Below are 20,439 nucleotides of genomic sequence, written 5' to 3'. Positions count from 1 at the left end.
CCAATAAAAGATGTCCATGTTAGCAACCAAAATTGACAACAAATTTCCCCCTGTCTTAATATCCATGTACATTTTATATCGAAATAGTTTTACCTTCTTTGACTTGCGTCTGTCCAGAGAGTTGAAAAAGTGTTGAGCAGTTTTTTGCGAGGATGTATAGGAGTTATACCCACAGAATGGCAGTTCTATATTGCCATCCTCTTTCTAAATATATTAATGTATTTGTCTAATAGTGCCCTAACAAAATGGGGATAGATGTCACTGCTTTTGGCCTATCTATTCTATTGACGTCAGGAAATACCCATTATCCCATATCTCTTTTCTAGTTGGTTTCTTCCCTCCTTCTCTTTCTCTTTCCCTCTACAATGGCGTCAATAGGTAGACCAAAAGCGGTGACGTCTATCCCCATTTTCCTAGGGCACTTAACACAGCTACTTTTTAAATCATCTATAATCCTATTATATAAAGTAGTAAGAATTTTTGTCTGTAGATTAGGATTTTAGTAACTACTAAACCAAATGTGTTCTCAATTTTAGAAAAGCTTAAAATATGTTAAAGGGTGGTTTTAGGCTATTTTATTTCTTATATTTAAACCTTTGGATGGTATTAGTCTTTTTTTGCCATTTTACTAAGAATTTTTTCTTTTGAAATATCTCTATAGGTTTAAGAACAATTCTATATTACCTCGTAGGGCGAAGCCCCTAGAGGCAAGGGGGATGCTGCTTGTTATTATATAAAAAAAGTCAGGTTTTTTTGACAAACCCTAAACTGTCCCAGTTTTGAGCAAGACGATTCCAGTTACGTCATATACGTTTCGGGAAAGAAAAAGGGAAGGGGGGAAGAAAATCTCTTCAAAAGAGATGGGAGAAAATGACGTCACAGGAATCTCGTCTTTTTTTTGTCTGTAGCTTAAAATTTCGAAAACTACTGATCCGAAGTTACCCATTTAAAAAGCTTAATATATGACCCGGGATGGTTTTTGGCTTTCCTCCAGCTATTTTTCTTCTGTTTGATCCCTCTCCCTTCGATTACAGAGAGTTCCTAGATGCTAAGAGTTAAGCCCCTTGTGCAACATATATGTGAAAATATGTTTTTTTTTAATTCAAAAAAAAAATATGTATTTTAATATTTTTATATTTATAGCATGACTGACAGACCGACGAATCAAGGAAATAATATTTTTTCTGGATCTTCAATGGTATAGAGAATCGTTACAAAACAGTTCAGCCGTCTATCTTTATTGGCAGACGGGAAAATAACATTTCCTCTCCATGGAGTTACGGACTGACGGATGGACAGACAGACAGACAAAGTATATTATAGAGTTGTTTCGCTATTAAAATAAGGGAAAAAATTTATTGAAAAATGACTTTCTAAAAAAAAAAGTTTGAAATCTCAAAAATATAACGAAACCATTTACATGAAAATACATTTTATAGCATAACTGCTGCAATCGTGTGTGTGTGTGTGTGTGTGTGTGTGTGTGTCTGTAAAGGTCTGTATAGGTTGTGTATATTTGAGTGTGTTAACAAAAGTAAAACTTAAACTTTACTTAAACTTAAAAAAACAAGACATTTCTTATATTAGTTATTTATCGCATCGTATATTAGACAGCTTTCCACGGATATTAAAATGAAAACTCATGGCTGGTAACAGGTTCTAATCCAGGGGATAGATAAATACAAACCTTCTTTTTAGATTTCCTCTTTAGCGAGTCCGTACTAAATGTTGGACGAACAGCTTTTTCACTCTTTTTCTTTCTGTCAGCCGCCCTCTTTTTGGCTGGCGAGGCCATCGCTGAGATCACAATGGAATCGTCCGGTTTAATTTTAACTTCTTCCTGAAATTTGATTAATATTTATTGATATTACACACCAAAACTTAAATATTAGACTATATTTACTACTAACCAATATTCGCTTTATAACTTTGAAAAATGAAATAATAAAAAATATCTTTCAAAAATTGTTTTTCTTTCCTAAAAATTAGCTTGTTTTTTTTTATGAGCTACTATAGGACATTGTATATAAAAATTAGGATGTCAGTCTAGTTTTAAGTCTGTATTTGTGTAATAAAAATTTTCGCTGCTGGTCTAGGGAAGATTTAAAACTATTTTGGGGGAGGATAACCTGGCATTACAAAGAAAAATCGCCCAGAGTAAAAAATAGTCCCAACTCCAATAATTTTTTAACTGTTTAACCTCAAATGCCCCTAAAGGCCTCTAGGGGCGTGACCGCCGTAACAAATTAAATATATATACCTTGAGATCAAAATTTAACTGCTGAAGGACTGGTTGGGCTAAACCTCTTCCAACACCTTGCAGTTTTGGAGAACCATTTCGCGGAGATTTTGGCAGATTTTCTGACATTTCACGGCTCACAGAGTTCTCCTATGTTTTAAATTGTGTTATAGCAGCAAAGCTTTTAGTAAAATATCGAGAGAGAGATAGAGACAGAGAGAGAAAGAGAGAGAGAGAGAGAGAGAGAGAGAGAGCGGGAGAGAGAGAGAGGGAGAGAGAGAGAGAGAGAGAGAGAGAGAGAGAGAGAGAGAGAGAAAAAAAAAGAGAGAGAGAGAGAGAAAGAAAGAGAAGGAGAGAGAGAGAGAGAGAAAGAAAGAGAAGGAGAGAGAGAGAGAGAGAAAGAAAGAGAAGGAGAGAGAGAGATAGAGATATATATAGAGAGAGAGAAGGAGAGAGAGAAAGAGAGAGAGAAAGGAGAGATGGAGAGATAGTGTAATAAATACAAAAGAAAACTTTCTAAAAAAGTATTTTTATCTTTTCTAAAACAATAACTGTATTAGAATGTATAAACACCTTTGAGCCAACATCATTTGTTGTTGTAATGCTGAATTCTGCAGTTGTTGGTTGTAATGGTGGATTTGTTGAATCTGGGGTTGTTGCAGTTGATGGTATTATAGTAGAGGTGGGAGATATCAATTCTTCTATCATCAATCCTTAGATTAATCAAAATTTTCGATATTAAAGAAATGAAATATGTTAAAAACTTGGCCATATTTATATACATATATATATTTTTTAGCAGTTAGTGATATCTTTATTGACAGACATAATGCTTTACATTCAATAGCGTAAAATGTTTGTTTTTTTTCGAATTCGATAACGTATTTCTTTTATTATAGATTCGGTAGGGGCAATTTCTCTTGGGATTGTGGTGGTACCCTCCCCCAAAATAATTATAACCTTCTCAGAGCCTATGAGAAGCTACCCTGTAAAGGGGAACCATATCGGTTTAGCGGTTGGCTTTAACTTTTTGCTGAATAATGATTCTTTGGATTTTCCTGGAGTGTTTGTTTTCGTTGTAGAGGCGGAATCTTTCTTCTGAACTATGCTGTTGAAAAAGTTCCTAAAAAGGATGTAAAATATACTTGGGTATTATCACAGGGGAAAAATTAACGTTAATTAAGGTTGCTTTATATCTATCATTTATTGGTCAGTTCGTTCATCCAGTAGGAGGGGAGGGAATGAAGGGTATCGTTATTTTAGAGTACATGATAATCTGGTGTAAGCCACAAAATTATGTATAGCATCGTATTATATCCAGTCTTTGAATATAAAAATGTACAATCAAAAAATTTAAACCAGTTTTTTTATCCCTTGCCTACGGCATCTCGGTGGTAAAAACTTGTTTTAATCTTATAATTGTACATTCTTATATCCGCAGAAAGCTGTCTATAATACGATGCGATTAATAACTGTACCTGATTTTTGTGTCGTCGTCCATATTCATTCTTTTACAAGTTAACAGCTGTTTCTCTAAAATTTAAATATAATTATCAGGAATCTTATGGGATATGACAAATTACAATGTTCTTTTAAACGATATACATATTTACATCCCCAATTATAATATACAAAATGACCCCTTATGTATGAAAAGTTTAGACACTAATAGTGCAGAACCAATATATATACAAATTCAATAAAGATCATCAAAGTTTTGAGCCAACAAAAAGAATATTAAGAATATTAAACGTTGGGCACCCGTGTAATTTAAAGTCCAATGTACCCTCCATCCCTGATTATGACACTCTAAACCGAAGTAGAAATATCTTTATAAATCTATCTATCTTTCTATCATGATATAATATTAAGAAACATAGAAATACATGACAGAGGTTTTGTGATTATTTTCTCCAACTTATTTCAATTCTTGATTTTAAATAATCAACAAATCCTTATAATAAAGTAACAGAATGTATGCTTGTCTGTCTGTCTGTTTGTATGTACCAAAGGATCTAGCTAACCGCTGAACCGATCGGGTTCTCCTAAACAGGGTAGCTTCTCATAGGTCCCTGGAAGGTTTATAACTATTTTGAGAGAGGGTACCACCACCCTCCCAAGAGAAATTACAAAAAAAAATACATAGAGATTTGAACGCAACATAGATATTTATCGTAGAGACTTGAACGCAATAGAAAAAATATGTATCATTTTTTTTAAAACCTAACATTTAAAGTGTCACTATAAAGCTCTATATCCATATTCCAATCCATGATATTTGTTTTGTTTCTCTACTTATGGATGTTGTCATCCTTGTTTTAAAGAGAATATGCTAACTTTTTAATTCCTCCTCAATCATTTCTTTTCTCACTTCTGCTGTCATTGATTCTAAAAAAAGAATAAAATGAGTTATTTAAACAAACAAAATTTAGCATAAATGGATATTTAAATCCCAAGGTATTAAATGATTGAGCGTTAGCTCATCATTTAATACCGAGGGATTTAAATATCCATTCCATTGCAAAAAACGCGATCTTTGGTTTGTTTAAATGAGTTATTTAAGCAAACAAAATTTAGCATAAATGGATATTTAAATCCCAAGGTATTAAATGATCGAGCGTTAGCTCATCATTTAATACCGAGGGATTTAAATATCCATTTATGCTAAATTTTGTTTGCTTAAATAACATTCTATTGCAACAAAAAGGTGATGTTAGCAAATAATTTCTTGAATAAAATCATAAAACGTTTTTTCATTTAATTTTCATTTTTTTTCACTGTTTTGTTTTTATTTGACATTAAAAATAAAAATCATAAAAAATCTTCCAAATCAAAGAGAAAAAATCTTTGAATTATTGGTCAATTTAAGTTCAAAGATTTTTTTATTGTAAAAAGTTAATTTTTTAAAAATATTTTAGAAAAAAATCTTCTAACAAAAAAAAAATATCATAATCCAAGATGGCGTCAATACATGAAAATAATATTTTCAAAACAAAAAATTAAAACTTGAATATCTTTTTTCACAGATTGAATTTCAAAAATCGGTCTGACAGTTTTTCCAAAGTCAGTATGATCTATCGAATGAAAAAGGTTTGAAACTGATAGAACATTTCTTTATACTAAAACATATTTTTTCTCACGTTTTTTCCCACACTTCCAAAAAATGAAATTCAATGAAAATTAAATGGTTCTCACGTTAAAAAAATTTTCTCACGGGTCCTAAAAATTAAATTAAATGAAAAACATATGTACCATTTAAATGAAAATTAAATGGTTCCCACATTCTAAAAATTTTACCACGCTTAACATTCTTGAAAAATGCTAAATAAATGGACATTTAAACAAACCCAATATCGCGTTTTTTGCAATGGAATGGTTATTTATCGCATCGTATTTTAAACAACTTTCTATGGTTATAAAAATGTACAGTTATAAGATTGGAACCAGTTTTTAAGCCCCGCGTTACTGAAGGCACGGACTAAAAAAAAGGGTTTTTTATCTTAGAGAAAAAGGATATAATGCGATGATAAACATAACTTTTCAGTATGGTTGTAATCCACCAGATAATAATCGGTTTTGAATATTGTTTGTCAAAACTTAATTTTTAGATGGAATAAAAAAATTGTAAAAATTTACTTTTATATGTTTAATACCTATAGATTTGGGATTTCTATTGCCTAATAGAGATAATCTAGAGATATACTCTTCAAATTAGCCATTAAGAAAACTGTAGAGGAACAACCTGGCCATGTTATTGCTTATAAAGTGTACAGACTTTGGTCAGATTGCGAGGACATTTTTTATTTTAAACATATATAATAACGTGATCTATGAATAGTTGAATTTCTTAGGATTATGAGAAAGAATCATGTTTAACAAAAAAAAAAGGTGTTTGTCTGCTATAATTATACAAACCTAGCCGATCCATTAGGCAAGACTCATCTTGAAGCGCTAGTTCACTAGGTTCTCTTGTTTTAATACTTATAACATATGTATAGTTACTAACCTAGCCGATCCATTAGGCAAGACTCATCTTGGGGCGCTGATTCATTAGGTTGTCTTTCTTCAACACCAATTACAAATAATTACTAACCTAGCCGATCCATTAGGCAAGACTAATCTTGGGGTACTGATTCACTAGGCATGTCTTGCTTCAACACTTATAACATATAATTACTAACCTAGCCGATCCATTAGGCAAGACTCATCTTGGGGCGCTGATTCACTAGGCTGTCTTGCTTCAACACTTATAACATATAATTACTAACCTAGCCGATCCATTAGGCAAGACTCATCTTGGGGTACTGATTCACTAGGCTGTCTTGCTTCAACACTTATAACATGTAATTACTAACCTAGCCGATCCATTAGGCAAGACTCATCTTGGGGCGCTGATTCACTAGGCTGTCTTGCTTCAACACTTAAAAATATGTTTTGTGCTACTTGTTATATTAATCCTTATATAAAAGTATTAGAATATCTATGAGTCTGTCTGTCTGAGTGTAAGTGCAGCTATCGCTTATTAAAAAAATTGAGTTAAAAAATATGAAATATTAAACTTTATATTTAACGAACTAGGATATATATTATAAATCTGTAGTAGCTGCAAATCCTTAATATATTATTAAATAAATATAACATCTAGATGAACAATCATAGAAATAAACCAATAGTAAAACTGAGTAGGAACAAAACAACAACATTATTCCCTGCAAAATTGATGTTTTGATACAAAAAGGTAGTTTTTTTCAATTTATCCGTATGCTGAGAGTTCTTTAAATGATAAAATTTAATTGGATAAAACTTTGCTTGATAAATTTCATTGTTCCCTAAACTTCTTCTAGTAATTAAATTTTAGTAATTAATTGTGTCTGATTGGTTATCTATAGTATCAAATCTATTATTTAATACATTTCAGGTTGAACATTAACTTCAATAGTTGTTTTCTTTTTACATTTTCCTTTCCATGTTGTGAGTAAGATTCAAGTCAAATACGCTTATTAGGTGAAACTGTTTTTAAATATGTGTTTAATACAATGCGTTTGGTCAACATTGAGAACAGTTAGACTTAATAAGCGCATTTGATCATAAGCTTGATCAAAATTTTACGGAATTTTGCGAAAGCTACTATTCCCTTTATTATTTAATACCTTTCAGGTTGAGTATTAACTGAATAGTTCATCTCTTCAATTTCTTTTCTAAAATAAAGGTAAAATTATAAAAAGGTCAACAAAATCAGGGAGGGAGGGGACATTGGACTGTTTATTACACTAGACCCCAAAGTTTTATAATAATATTTTTTTATTTGATTACTTTATAACTTTGGGGACTTTTAATGAATTTTTATTTGTGGTTCTTTAAGTTGAGTGTACAAACTTTTTAACCACTTATTGTAACCTAGAGAAGGGATAATATTGTGTATCATCTTTGGATATTCACATCAATTTATCGGCCATTGTCCCATAATCCCTTTAGATCCCTGGATTGTAACTTACCTGAGCTGTAACATATCTTACCTGAGCTGTAACATATCTTACCTGAGCTGTAACATATCTTACCTGAGCTGTAACATATCTTACCTGAGCTGTAACATATCTCACCTGAGCTGTAACTTAGCTTACCTGAGCTGTAACATATCTTACCTGAGCTGTAACATATCTTACCTGAGCTGTAACATATCTTATCTGAGCTGTAACATATCTTACCTGAGCTGTAACATATCTTTCCTGAGCTGTAACATATCTTACCTGAGCTGTAACATATCTTACCTGAGCTGTAACATATCTTACCTGAGCTGTAACATGTCTTTCAATAATTTGTCAGCTTCATGTCTAAATTAAAAAAGATATTTCAGAAAGTTATTACAATTAAAATATCCATTATTTGTATATCATTTAAGATTTTATGTCTAATTGGTGCCCCCCCCCCCCCTCTTGGAGAAGTGAAAGGGGGTTTCAATTTTAGTTTTAATATGAATTCTTTTTTAAATTTAGGGAGTCATATTTTCTAGGGGGGTTATTTCTCTTGGAAGGATTGTCATACCCTTCCCAAAATAGCTTTTAATCTTCCCAGGACCTATAAGGAGCTTCGTGGTTAGCGAAATCCTTCGGTATTAAGAGACAGACAGACATCGTGTTACTTTTATATTTGTTAAAATTAAAGTAAAAACTTTTACTTTTGCTAAGCCCTAATTTTCTCATCGTAAATTTATTTCAGAATTTTACAGGGCTTTTGAGGAGGGGTGCTCAGAGATTAATTTCTCAGAATTATAAACTTTTTCCTTGTCTATACCTGACTATTTTGTTGTAAGGATCCTTGGAACTTTTCTTCATTTCTTTTAATCCAAAGTCAGATTGCATTTCTTCTATAACAGGAAAAATATATGTGTAAGATAGCATAAAACATGCTTAAATAAAATATACAACCACTTTTGCCTAGATTTAGGTATTACTAGAAAAAGCATCTAGGGGAACTGTAATTTAAGGGTTAAAAAATAGCCTAAAACCATCCCAAGACTTAAAACATGAATATGAAATGAAAGTATTCACTTACCTGCCAAAAAGGGAGTTGACTCTTTTGAATCTAAACAAAAAGGTGAATTTTCATAAATTATAAAATCATTTTCAAAAATGAACAAATTCACAGTATTAGACTAAAACACTGAAAGGGGAAGGGTTTAAATAACCGTAAGTCTCCATCCCAAGGACCTTATAACGACTCTCAAATTGAAAATTGACCAATAGTGTCGGAAATATTAACACGGCCATGTAGCAGAAAAAATTTGCTAGCAGACGAAAAAGGTCTCTAACAGGGGGATTCAGGTAGTTTTCTGGTTATTCACCTACACTATGAATTATTTTCACAGTAACATACAAATAATTTTTATTTAAGAAGTTTGTACAGTATGAATTAGGTATTTTTAAATTAAATAACATCACTAAAATGTCCATTTCTTAGCTTATCAATAACAAATAAATAATTCCAAACTAACCAATCCACTAATAAAATTTATTTACTTCTTATAGTAAAGCATCTACTGGCAAAGTGTAGTATTTGAAAGAATTGATTAATTTATTGAGTCGGATTCGAACCCACAACCTGCTACTCACCAAAAATTGTGCTGTTTTCAAGTGTGCTGTAGGAATCATCATCATCACTCCCTGAGTTATCCCCCTAAGAAAAACAAATGTCTTAAATCAGAATAATAAAAAGATAGCCATTTATTGCATCCTTTATAGACAGATTCTGTGGATATAAATATGTACAATAATAAGATTAAAAACAGTTTTTTAGCCCCGAGATGCCAAAGGCACGGACAAAAAAGCCTGGTATTAATCTTGTTATTGTACATTTTGATATTAGTAGAAAACTGTAAATAATACAATGCTATACATAATTTTTCAGTGTTGCTTGGAACCGGTTCTTATCCAGCGGATATTTATCGGTTTAGAAGCCATACTGGAAAAATATTTGCTTACCTTCAGAGGAAGAAAGTCATCCCATGCTAGAGAGTCAAATGAGGATCTAAAACTAAAAATAGAAAATTGAATTAAATCAAATTTTAAATTGTTAGATATTGTTGAATAACTGCCAAGAAGGTGGGGGACAATCAGATGTTTATTACACTAGTCCCAAAAGTTTTAATAACGTTTTCTTATTCGCTTTCTTAACATTTTAGGGGAATTTTATAAATTTTGATTGGTTGTTTCTTTAAGTGTCCAAACGATCTTAATCTACAGAAGGAGTAATTTTCCGTATCATCATGGGTGATGGACATTAATTTATCAGCTATTGTCTCATCCCTTTGTTAACTTCACAAAGAATTTGTTTGTTACCTTGTTGTTCTTTTCTGATGATCTAGGAGTGAATTTTCAACAGGTCCTATTCAAAATTTAAAAGTTGAAAAAATTTACAATGTTTAGAAGTAATGCTAAATGCTACTTTTTTCAAACTTTTTTTTAATTTTACTCAAATTGTCTGAATTGTCTGCTTGTATTTGTCTTGTTTATATTCAGTAAGATTTGTCTGCTGTTTGACAAATTTTTTAGCAATGTGTCCCCAATGTGTTTTAAATCAGAAAGAAAAATGAATTTTGATCTATTGTCACATCCCTAAATTCCTGTTTGAAATACATTTTTCCTAGAATACCACAATCTCTTAATTATTAAATCAATCAATCAATCAACTTTGTATCTCCTTGCCTACTCCAACTTGCACCGCCTCTTCCACAGTCTCAAAGATGGGGGAGAAAATAAATACATCCTTGCCACTATTCATAAATATGTTTCATTTATACAAAATTTCTATGTTAAAAGAGAAGCTTTTCTATAATTAAGGTCTGTCTGTCCTTGAAGTTCAGCTCTACTTTTAAATTTTGAATTGCTAGAATTGTCCTATCGATTTCAAACTTTGCATGATGATTTTTATAACAGTTAGGTACAATTTAGGAGGCATAGAAACTCTATATTTGTTACCATAATTCCTATATGACCATTTAAAACATGATGCTTTTAACATTTTTATCAAATTTTTTTAAGGTGATATATTTATTCCATTCATCTGATTTTTGGAATACTAATTTAGCGAATCGACTCAATAATTCATTTTAATTTTGAATTGCTAGTATTGTCCTAACGATTTCAAACTTTCCATGATGATTCTTAAAACATTTAGGTACAATTTAGGAAGCATAGCAGCACTATAGCTTAACTCGAGCTGAATAGCGATGTGGAGAAATAAAATAAAAACTGTGCTATCAATGTGAGATGAAAAAATAGGAATTTTATCCATTTTGTATATATAAACCTATTGTGACCATTTGTAGCACTGCCGACATTGCATTGACCATCTGCTTCTGGTGGTGTTTTACTAAAATTAAACAGGTTTTATAATGGTATAGAATTTACCTGGATATTATGATAGGGGAAACATTGTCTTCAATTTAGATTATTGACTCATTTATTGGTCAGTTCGTTCATTCAGTAGGGTGGGAGGGGTTGGGGTAAAGGGGATGGATTGGGGTGTTGTTATTTTAGCCAACTGCGAGTTTCACTTTATCAGAGAACATAATCAAGGAATAATATTACCATTAATTTTAATAAAATATTGATAGCAAATTTCATGTATTGAAAATAAAACTGGAACAGATAAAATGAAAATGTATGCTTATTGAAATGAAAATAAGGTACAAAAGAAAGAAAATTAGATGAAAAATAGCTAAGATATGTAAAATCTTGAAAAGTGTAATAACCTAAAAAATTTACTTTTTGGAGGTCCTTAGGACTATACTAATGACAAGAAAGAAAAAATCTCCCCCCCCCCCCCCCAATGTACATTTGGTTGCAATGGTTGGTTACAATATTAACAAATTTGGACGCTGATATAGAAATACATTTTCAGCATGGACGTCCAAGCTTTTTATTTTGGGGGTGAAAAAAGGAAGGGTTTCAAAGTTTTAGGGGTGTAAAAACTCCTTTATCCCACGTCTATGAAGTTCAGTTCAAGTTGTAAACAAAGAAGGAAGAAAGTCATAATTTGATTTGGGACAGAGGAAAATATCATTCCATGCGTTATAAAAATACGTACATATATAAGAAGGAAGGATGAGAGGAGAAGCCCCTAAAAATAGATGGATAATAGACTTATTTTTATGACGTCACACATGACTTTTTTCGATTTATAATCCTTCCCTCCTCCTATTTTTACCAGCTACTAAAGGCAGAATTTTCCTTTACCTCCTCATTTTAGTTCTTCTGACAAGAGGAACGTTTGGTTTCCGTTTTCTTCTTCTAAAACCAAATCCTTTATTTTTATAAGAACATATTTCAATAAGCCGAATTTTCCACAAAGTGCCTTGTTAAACACATAACCCCTTTTTTAATAAATTTCGTGAGTTTTGTTTTAGGTCAGGTCCGATTAGGTTAGGTTATATTGGGTACAGGGTAGTCCTGTAGGGATATGGCTTCCCGCAAGTGTAGGGCATTAATTAAAATGAATTAAAGACAAAAAAGGTAACATTTGGTTTGAAAATGTTACCGCCCATAAAAGGCCTCTATGGGCGTAGCCAATAAAGGATAGTAGATAGATAAAGGAAGGTTTAGTCCCTGGATCTGTGATTTGCTAGATGTCGTCCTCCCCTCCTCTCTGGAAAAGGCAGAACAGCTGAACATTCAGAATCCTAAACAACAATGGATATTAGAATAGAGGGATATTATGACAGGGGAATTTTTGCCGTTAATTGAGATTGCTAATATACTCCTTAGATATTGGTCAATAGTTTCCTCAAGTAGGAGGGAAGAATATGGGATAAAAAGGTGTGGTTGGAGAATTATCGTTATTTTAGCCTTATGAAAGAACCATTTTATTAGAGTAAATATGGTGCACCATCCAAATGACTATATATCGATTCCTAAAAATCATTTTAAAATTTAAGAATTCAATTAAAAAGGACAATCAAGTCCATGAATATATATTATAGTAATAAATAAATCTTGATATAATGATAGATAGATATCTAAAAATCAGAATACAAAAAATGTTATAACTTAGTATCGTAAAAACAAATAAGACTTAATATATCAATTATGTATTTCTTTTTGATTTAATTGTAATAGACTACAAGGAAAAGTTGTATAACAATTGTTTAATTGGTTTAACCTAGATAAAGAAGACAAAAATAAGAGAGGGAGAAAGAAAGAAAATGAGAAAGAAAAAAAAATGAGAAAGAGAGAAGAAAATGAGAAAGAGAGAAAGAGAGTAATTATTACAGGAATTACCATGCAACGTTAAAAATTGATAGAACGACTCTAAATGCACAGAAAAGCTACGTATATTTGTTTTACCTTTGTGATGAAATAAAGATGATATCCTTCTGATCTTCGCACTGAATAATTAATAATGATCTTTATTGAAACAAAATTTATTATTTACTACGTGTTGTTATTTTTAAGTTTGGAAGCAACTCTTTAATTATATTTCGAAATGTTCGTATGTATGTCTGTGTTTTATACATTTTGGGGGAAATATGAATTTCTTATTTGTTGTTAATATTTTCAATTCTAATGAGTAACCAGCATATAACTAACTTGGTCTGTATGTTTGTCTGCCATGCATTGTATATATACATGAAGGAATCCTTATTTTCTATTGCCATCATTCTTTCTTATTTTCTTTGCAAAGATCACTTAACATCTGAGCTGGATCTTTAAATCATTTCAGTGGTGAGCCAGATCGGGGTGAGCCGAATTTCAGCCAATCAAAGCGCGGCATTTCAAAAATGCTGTGCTCTCATTGGTGGTAAGTTGGCTCACCCCAAACTGGCTCACCACTAAAATGATTTAAAGATCCAGCTCTGCTCTATAACAACTTTATTATTTTTGTCAGTCCATTATTTAGTTTAGGTTTCTTTACTTATGGATGTTGTCATCATTGTTTTTATCGATCTCAAATGTTGTATTTTTTGTATTATTGTATTTTACAAGTTTTTTGGGCATTCCTCGCGTTTAGAGAGAATTTTCCACGAGTAATAAAAAAAATAAAAATAAGTATTCCTGTTTTGTTGGACCGAGGCTACGTCCTCTTGGGACCAACAAAACTGTAATTTTACTATCCGTTGAAAACTGTCCATAATACGATTCGAAATGTAATTATTATCACCTAAATTCCAGTGTGAGTAGACGCTTAGAAATCTCAAAAGCACTTTTAGTGACAACTTCTGCATTTTTATACAGTCATGTGAGTCTGAAATTTAAATTAATCAGTGTAATTTGCTTTTTTTGTGTTTAAATCAGGAAGGGAGGGCACAATGGACTGTAAATTTCACTGGTACATGAGGAGTTATAGTCGTGTTATTTTATTCGTTGACTCTAAAACATTGAATAATTTTTTTGAATTTTAATTAGCTTGTTTAAAACTATGAGTGTGCCAACTTTTCTGCGCCCATAGAATCTAAGGGCTTACATTCAAAATGGTAGGAAAGGGAAGATAATAGCCTAAAACTCTCCATTACCTTCAATCTAATATAAAATATCCTAACATCAACCAGAGATATATCTAAAGTTTTATAAAATATATTTGTGTTGCTAGAACAATACTTTAAGAACAATTTTGGAATATATACATATAACCATTCATTATATAACCATCCTGGCCCCCAAGACACAATAACTATTTTTTTTTGTTTTCCTGTCCTATTAGGGGTGTTTTGTATTAGCTGTATATGAAAATGTGTAAAAATTTTACAGCTGATTTATTTAAATTCTAAATCATTTGTTCATTTTACATATTTGTCAAACACACATACATAGGCATCAATCAAGCAAAACTATTTTTGCTATACTTTTGCAACATCCTTTATTTTGCAAAAAGATTCCCCAAGCGGTAACCTCCAAACTTTTATTTAGAAGGGTAAGATGAGGGGTATAGTGGTTTAGGTTGTAAGATTTGTAATCTAATGTATTATTTTTTAAATTTTGAGGAAAGTAAATTGAGGAGTTTCAAAGTATGAGGGGGGGGTAAACATTTCTGCCTTCCCCCTTGAAAAGGAAGAATTATGCAAAAATTTGTCTATTTGAATTTTGACATACAGGTTTAATGACGTTAGTACTCTAATATTTCAAAGTTAAAATACTTTTGTGATCTTTAATAAAAAAACAGGGCATTCAAATTTAAAACATAAAATATTTATTCTTAAAATAATCGTTTCAGATACGATTCCTCTCTAAAAGACAATTGAAATTACAAAAGTTAAAGTTGCTTACATCTGTTTCTTTACAATAAGGATTCATATACATTGCAACTTTAATCACGTAATTATAAAGTAAAAAAATTAGCGGAGGTTCTTATTTTCTATGGGGATTTCCTTGGGAGGGTGGTGCTACCCTCATCCCAAATAGTCACCCTTCACTAGAAATTTGAGAAGCTTCACTAAAAAGCAGGCCATATCAGTTAAGCGGGAACCTAGTAAAAGTGTCTGGCTCTGATTATGACGTAAAAAATTGGCCAATGAGAGGCCAGTATATACTGTAATTGACCAATGGTAACATTTATAGTGGCCTCTCATTGGTTAATTTTTTTGACGTCATAATCAGAGTCAGGCACTTTTACTAGGTTCGTTAAGCGGTAATTGAGATCCTTTACATACATCCCATTACTTCACAATAATGCAACTTTAAGCACAAAAAAATCAGGGATCTTTAGGGATAAGACAATGAACAATAATTAATATAATTCCCCAATGATGATAAACAAAATTGCCTCCTCTGTAGAATACAATTATTGGACACTTAAAACCAATCATTCAAATTTGATAAAAGTACCCAAAGTTATAGAGTCAACAAATAAGATAACGTGAATATAAAAGTTTGGGTACCAGTATAATTTACAATCCAATGTTTCCTCCCTCCCTGAAAAAAAATACTCCTATACTAACACTTATCTTGTATTAACATAATTTCTATAGTAGATTTATGTAAGGTTTCAAGAAGCAAGGCTGCTCTAAAATTCATTGTTATACTATGTAATTATTAGCGGCTAGGCTACTTGATGTGGGGGGAGGATATCAACCCTTCCCCCACTTCTATTTTCAAAAATTTTTTTAGAAAAAGTAAAATACAATATACTGTAACAAAAAAAATTTACCTTTTTCACAAAAATAATCTATATCGCATGTTTTTTCTAGTATTTTTAATAGTTTTTTGTGCTTTGAACATTATTTATTCTTGTTCTAATAAACAGATTATTTTTATTTGCGTTGACACATTTTGATAAGATTTCTAAATTATGCTTTAATAACAAGTCAGTTAATTATAACAAAATTTCCAGTATGGCTTTCAAACCGATCAATATCCGCTGGATTAGAACCAGTTATCAGTCATACTGAAAAGTCATGTACAGCATCGTATTACAGACAATTTTCCAAGAATATCAAAATAAAAATTATAAATATAATTACCAGTTTGGTAAGCTCGAGCCTTCTGCCCCTCGGGTCTAAAAATTCAGATTTTAATTTTATAATATTTTATTATAATATCCGCGTAAAGCTGTCTATAATACGATGCTATAAATAACTATTATCAATAAGAAAATACTTTATAACAAGGATGACATCACGCATAACACATCAGACAAAGGGTTATACCTACAGACGAATCCTAGAAACTACTTAACAAAATACTTAACAAAAATACTTTCATTTGAAGACTTGATTATAGAGCTGTTTCAATCATCACATTGTGCCTAATTGTCCTTTGAATCAATAAGGAAAAAGAATAACTTGAATTGGATAATTTTATCATATAAAAATTAAAAATGTTTTTTTAAAGCAAATTAATAGTTTTCTTAATTGTTTCTATTTGTTACAGGAATCATCATTCAAAGTTTGAAATCTATATGACAATTCTAACAATTAAGAGCAATTCGTTACAGATTGCATGCAAAAAAAACCAAAAACGGGTATAGTCCTTTCCACGACATCCCTCCATAAGGAGCGATTCTTCGTATTTTTAAAATGGCTTTTTATAGGTTATTTTAGGTTAGGTTAGGTTATATTGTGTTAGGTGATTGCCCCACAGGGTTAGGTAATTGGCCCCGCAGGGTTAGAGCCCCCCGCAGGGGCTAGAAATAGGAGAAAAGCTACTGTGAAAAATACGAAGAATCGCTCCTTATGGAGGGATGTCGTGGAAAGGACTATACCCAAAAAAACAATATTTCTAAATTCTATTTCTACACGTATGATAAATAAAAGTTTAGTATTGCTTTTTAATAGTTAAAATTAAGATAGTAAGAAGACTATTAAATCTACAATTGACATATCTCTGAATTCCCTATTAATACCTAAATCCCCAAAATAAGACATTCTACATTTTACAGGGAGGGAGGGGACATTGGACCGTAAATAACACAGGCAGCCAAAGTTTTAAATTATTCATTGGCTCAAAAACTTATTTTCTATTTGTTGTTTCCATACTTTTATGATTTTATACTTTTATTGGCTTATCCCTTAGGATCCCTGATATAGCTCTATAAGCAGTACAACATACCACAAAGGTCAAGTTTATATAAATGTATTTTGGCATATTCAGTAAATATAATAAGGGGGAAAGTAAAATATATATCAAATCTGAATTGAAAATTGTCATTTAGACAAAAGTTGAAAGAAAAAAGTTTAAAAATACTATTCTAAAGGTATAAATTGTTGCTAAAATTTTATTTTATCTATAAAATCTCAGAAACAGTTTTAATTTGAGTTTAATAATTCTCAAGAAAGTTTTTTATGTCTACTTAGTGAAATGGCCCTGAAAAACAGATTGAAACAAAAACTTGAGGTGAAATGAAGGGGGGGGGAATAACCCCCCTAACATAACATTTAATACTACCCCCCCCCCCCCCATTTACGCTATGAAAGGTAAAGGAATGTGTCAAACGCGCAATCAAAGCTATTTTAAATTCCCCATAATGCGTCAATTTAAATTAAAGGTGGCGACACAAAAAAATAAAATAAAAGTTTTTTTCTGCATATAAGGTTGGTTCGTTTGTCTTTACGTCTGTACCTCTCTATTTATTTATTTGTGAAATTTTTTTTTAATTATTGGGATAGTGGTATTTTTTCATTTGGTTGATTTTTTTGGGAGGGAGGAGGTATAAACCTTTCCAGGACCTATTAGAAGCTTCACTGTAAAGGAGAACCACATCGGTTTAGAGATTAGAGTTCCTTGGATACAGAAATACACATAGATATCCTGTTGCTTTTATATAAGGATGCGTGTATTTATTTGATTGTAAGATTTGGCGAGCTTTGCCTTTATGGATGTTGTCATCCTTATTATTAGTAAATTTGTCAAGTGAAAATAATTTTTGTTATCTATAATACAAAGTAGAATGATGTCTGTCCATCCGTCTATCCGTCCGTTCGTCTGTCCCTTAAGATCTCGGTAACCATTGAACCGATCGGATTCTAATCTTCAGGGAATATACCTACTGGTCCTGTGGTGGTCTTATGCTATTTTATTATACCCCCTACCCCCCCCCAAAAAAAATTCCCCTAATTTTTTTTTTATTTTTTAAATTACTTCTTGGGTCAAAGGCTAGGGGCGAAGCCGCTAGTCATTAAATAAAGAATCCTAATTCTATATTAAATTTTTTTATTTTTATTTAAATATATATATATCCTTGTTAGGGTGAGTGATTGCAATACCTTTGTCTGGAAGTCCTATATGTTCATGTTTGTGAGTTGCGCCTGTTTATGGGCCATGACATTCCCTATACTCTAAGTGACACGCAGTAATATGTACAATTTTAACGTCTCTAGCGTTACGCAGTGTGGTTTGACTCTAACCTACGGCATGAGCTACATAGGACAAACAATCAAACATACTACTACTTTAGAAAGTAGTATAACATAAATTTTTCGCTTTAATGGATTACATTATCCTCTGAATAACTTTATAACTTGATATAACATTTGAGTTTATAAATTTGTACTGAACCATTAAGCAACCATATAGTTATATATATATAAAATTTCATCATATTAGAGGTTATATAATCATATTTATAAAACACGTTTCTTCTTACAAAAACTTTTCTTTTCTAATAACTAAGTAATAACACTTTAATAAAGGTATGAATTTATGTAAACTTGACTTTAACAAAATATTTAATAGTTGTTGGTGGTCCAAATTTTTTAACTAGACTAAACTGAAATGAAAAGGGAAAAGAACTTTCATATTACACTTCTCAAGTTATAACCCAGGCTTGCTCCTCAGTTTTTATAAATATATTATTTTGTACTTTGTCATAGGTTTTGTAGTTTGTTAAAAACGAACGTGCGTTTGGGGTTATCAACACAGGGATGGAGAGGACATCGGGCTGTTTGTTACACTAGTTATAATAACGTTTTTTTAATTCGTTGGCTTAACAACTTTGGGTATTTTTATTGAATTTGGATTCATTTGTTAATTTACTAGAGTGTCTAAACGTTTAAACTACTAATTGTAATCTACAGAAGGGACAATTCTATGTATCATCATTGGGGATATACATCAATTTATCGGCCATTGTCTTATCCTTTAAGATCCCTGTTGTCACCCCCCCCCCCCCAACCAAAAAAAGGGAATTAGAAAGTGAAATTCCCATATTATTCATCTCCTTGGGCAAATTGCTGTGCACGCCAATATTAAAAGAGTGAATCTTTTCTATAATTAGGTTCGATGAAACATAAGATAATTGTCTAACTGAATGGAAACCTCATTTAATTGTAACCAAAAAATACAAACTGTTTTTTTCTCGAAGTGTTGGTAGTGGTTGTTCTAATCATAAAATTTGAAACATTTTGGCCAGAGAGCTTCATATTGATTTGGTTTGGTTTTAGGCTGTTCTTTTTGTTTCTTAAACTTATAATTTACTCAAAAAAGCATGACAACATCTAAAAAAGCCAAGCAAAAAAATCAGGTAGACAAACGATTATTTAGAATGTAACAACGCACAAAATATTCAACAATATCTAAAAGTCAAAACAAAATCAGTTGAATAGGATCATTAGTACATATAAAAATTAAATGGATCTAAAGACTTTCTAGTAATATAGTTAGATTTTCTTTGGTCTCTAAATTATACCTGTTAACTGTAATAGAAATCATTATGCTAAGTTTAAAATCAATAAAGCAATTCTAACATACCTAGCAGCCTAATTAAACTAAAAAGGCCTAAAAATAAACACAGAAAATTTGGGAGAAAAAAAGACATATACTTTTTAAAACCTGTCCCCTCCGTCGGAGAATATTGCTAGAAGAGGAGGGGTAGACATCAGCTGTTTATAAATACAATAGACATAATATATCTAGATGGTGCATCTAAACCCAAAATTCGTCAACCTTAAATGGGAGGGCAGAAAAAAGGTCATAAATTCTAATAAATGTTAGAACCCCAACGACAGCTGAAAATTACATATATTTTTGGTTGTTGGTATAAGCTGCAAGGTTTTATCCTGATAGTGATGCGATTATCAATAGCAGAATCATAATGCAAATGAAATAAAAAAATAACTGCCCTTTCTCACTAAAACCTGTACAGTTTCTAGTTAATCGTTTGACCTGAGGTGAATGCTTAAAACATTGTTGACATCTAAAAGTCTCGATAAGGTTTTGTGATTATATACATTACGGGTATGAAGCCATTCTTAAACAATTGTCTTGAAGCCTAGG

At 31.5% G+C, this 20,439-nt stretch overlaps 1 protein-coding gene across 5 annotated transcripts in view; it reads right to left on the bottom strand.

The window, feature by feature from the left end:
• The window catches only part of LOC145305232 (uncharacterized), a 60,508-nt gene extending 46,511 nt beyond the window's left edge, over positions 1 to 13,997 (bottom strand). Inside the window, exons 1-21 of one of the 5 annotated variants that reach the window (XM_080146821.1) lie at positions 13,895 to 13,997; positions 13,081 to 13,121; positions 12,345 to 12,416; positions 11,974 to 12,029; positions 11,045 to 11,107; positions 10,441 to 10,508; positions 10,075 to 10,120; positions 9,718 to 9,769; positions 9,349 to 9,412; positions 8,792 to 8,821; positions 8,531 to 8,603; positions 8,029 to 8,070; positions 7,390 to 7,437; positions 6,595 to 6,659; positions 4,577 to 4,627; positions 3,718 to 3,772; positions 3,300 to 3,362; positions 2,813 to 2,942; positions 2,261 to 2,389; positions 1,688 to 1,840; positions 94 to 204 (exon numbers count right to left, since the gene is read on the bottom strand). In XM_080146821.1, coding sequence (XP_080002947.1) covers positions 94 to 204; positions 1,688 to 1,840; positions 2,261 to 2,389; positions 2,813 to 2,942; positions 3,300 to 3,362; positions 3,718 to 3,772; positions 4,577 to 4,627; positions 6,595 to 6,659; positions 7,390 to 7,437; positions 8,029 to 8,070; positions 8,531 to 8,603; positions 8,792 to 8,821; positions 9,349 to 9,412; positions 9,718 to 9,769; positions 10,075 to 10,120; positions 10,441 to 10,508; positions 11,045 to 11,107; positions 11,974 to 12,029; positions 12,345 to 12,416; positions 13,081 to 13,121; positions 13,895 to 13,958 — 1,476 coding nt within the window. In that variant the 5' untranslated portion in view covers positions 13,959 to 13,997. Of the gene's footprint in view, positions 1 to 93; positions 205 to 1,687; positions 1,841 to 2,260; positions 2,390 to 2,812; positions 2,943 to 3,299; positions 3,363 to 3,717; positions 3,773 to 4,576; positions 4,628 to 6,507; positions 6,573 to 6,594; positions 6,660 to 7,389; positions 7,438 to 8,028; positions 8,071 to 8,530; positions 8,604 to 8,791; positions 8,822 to 9,348; positions 9,413 to 9,717; positions 9,770 to 10,074; positions 10,121 to 10,440; positions 10,509 to 11,044; positions 11,108 to 11,973; positions 12,030 to 12,344; positions 12,417 to 13,080; positions 13,122 to 13,894 lie in introns of all 5 variants that reach the window. The other 4 variants (XM_080146825.1, XM_080146823.1, XM_080146824.1 and 1 more) reach the window with 4 other exon arrangements.
• Positions 13,998 to 20,439: the final 6,442 nt, after the last annotated feature.

Source organism: Acartia tonsa, chromosome 14, assembly GCF_053477335.1.
Source record: "Acartia tonsa isolate MP-2025a chromosome 14, ASM5347733v1, whole genome shotgun sequence".
NCBI classification, from domain to species: domain Eukaryota; kingdom Metazoa; phylum Arthropoda; class Copepoda; order Calanoida; family Acartiidae; genus Acartia; species Acartia tonsa.
Note: the sequence above shows the minus strand (reverse complement) of the source record. Positions and strands in the feature narration are given on the sequence as shown.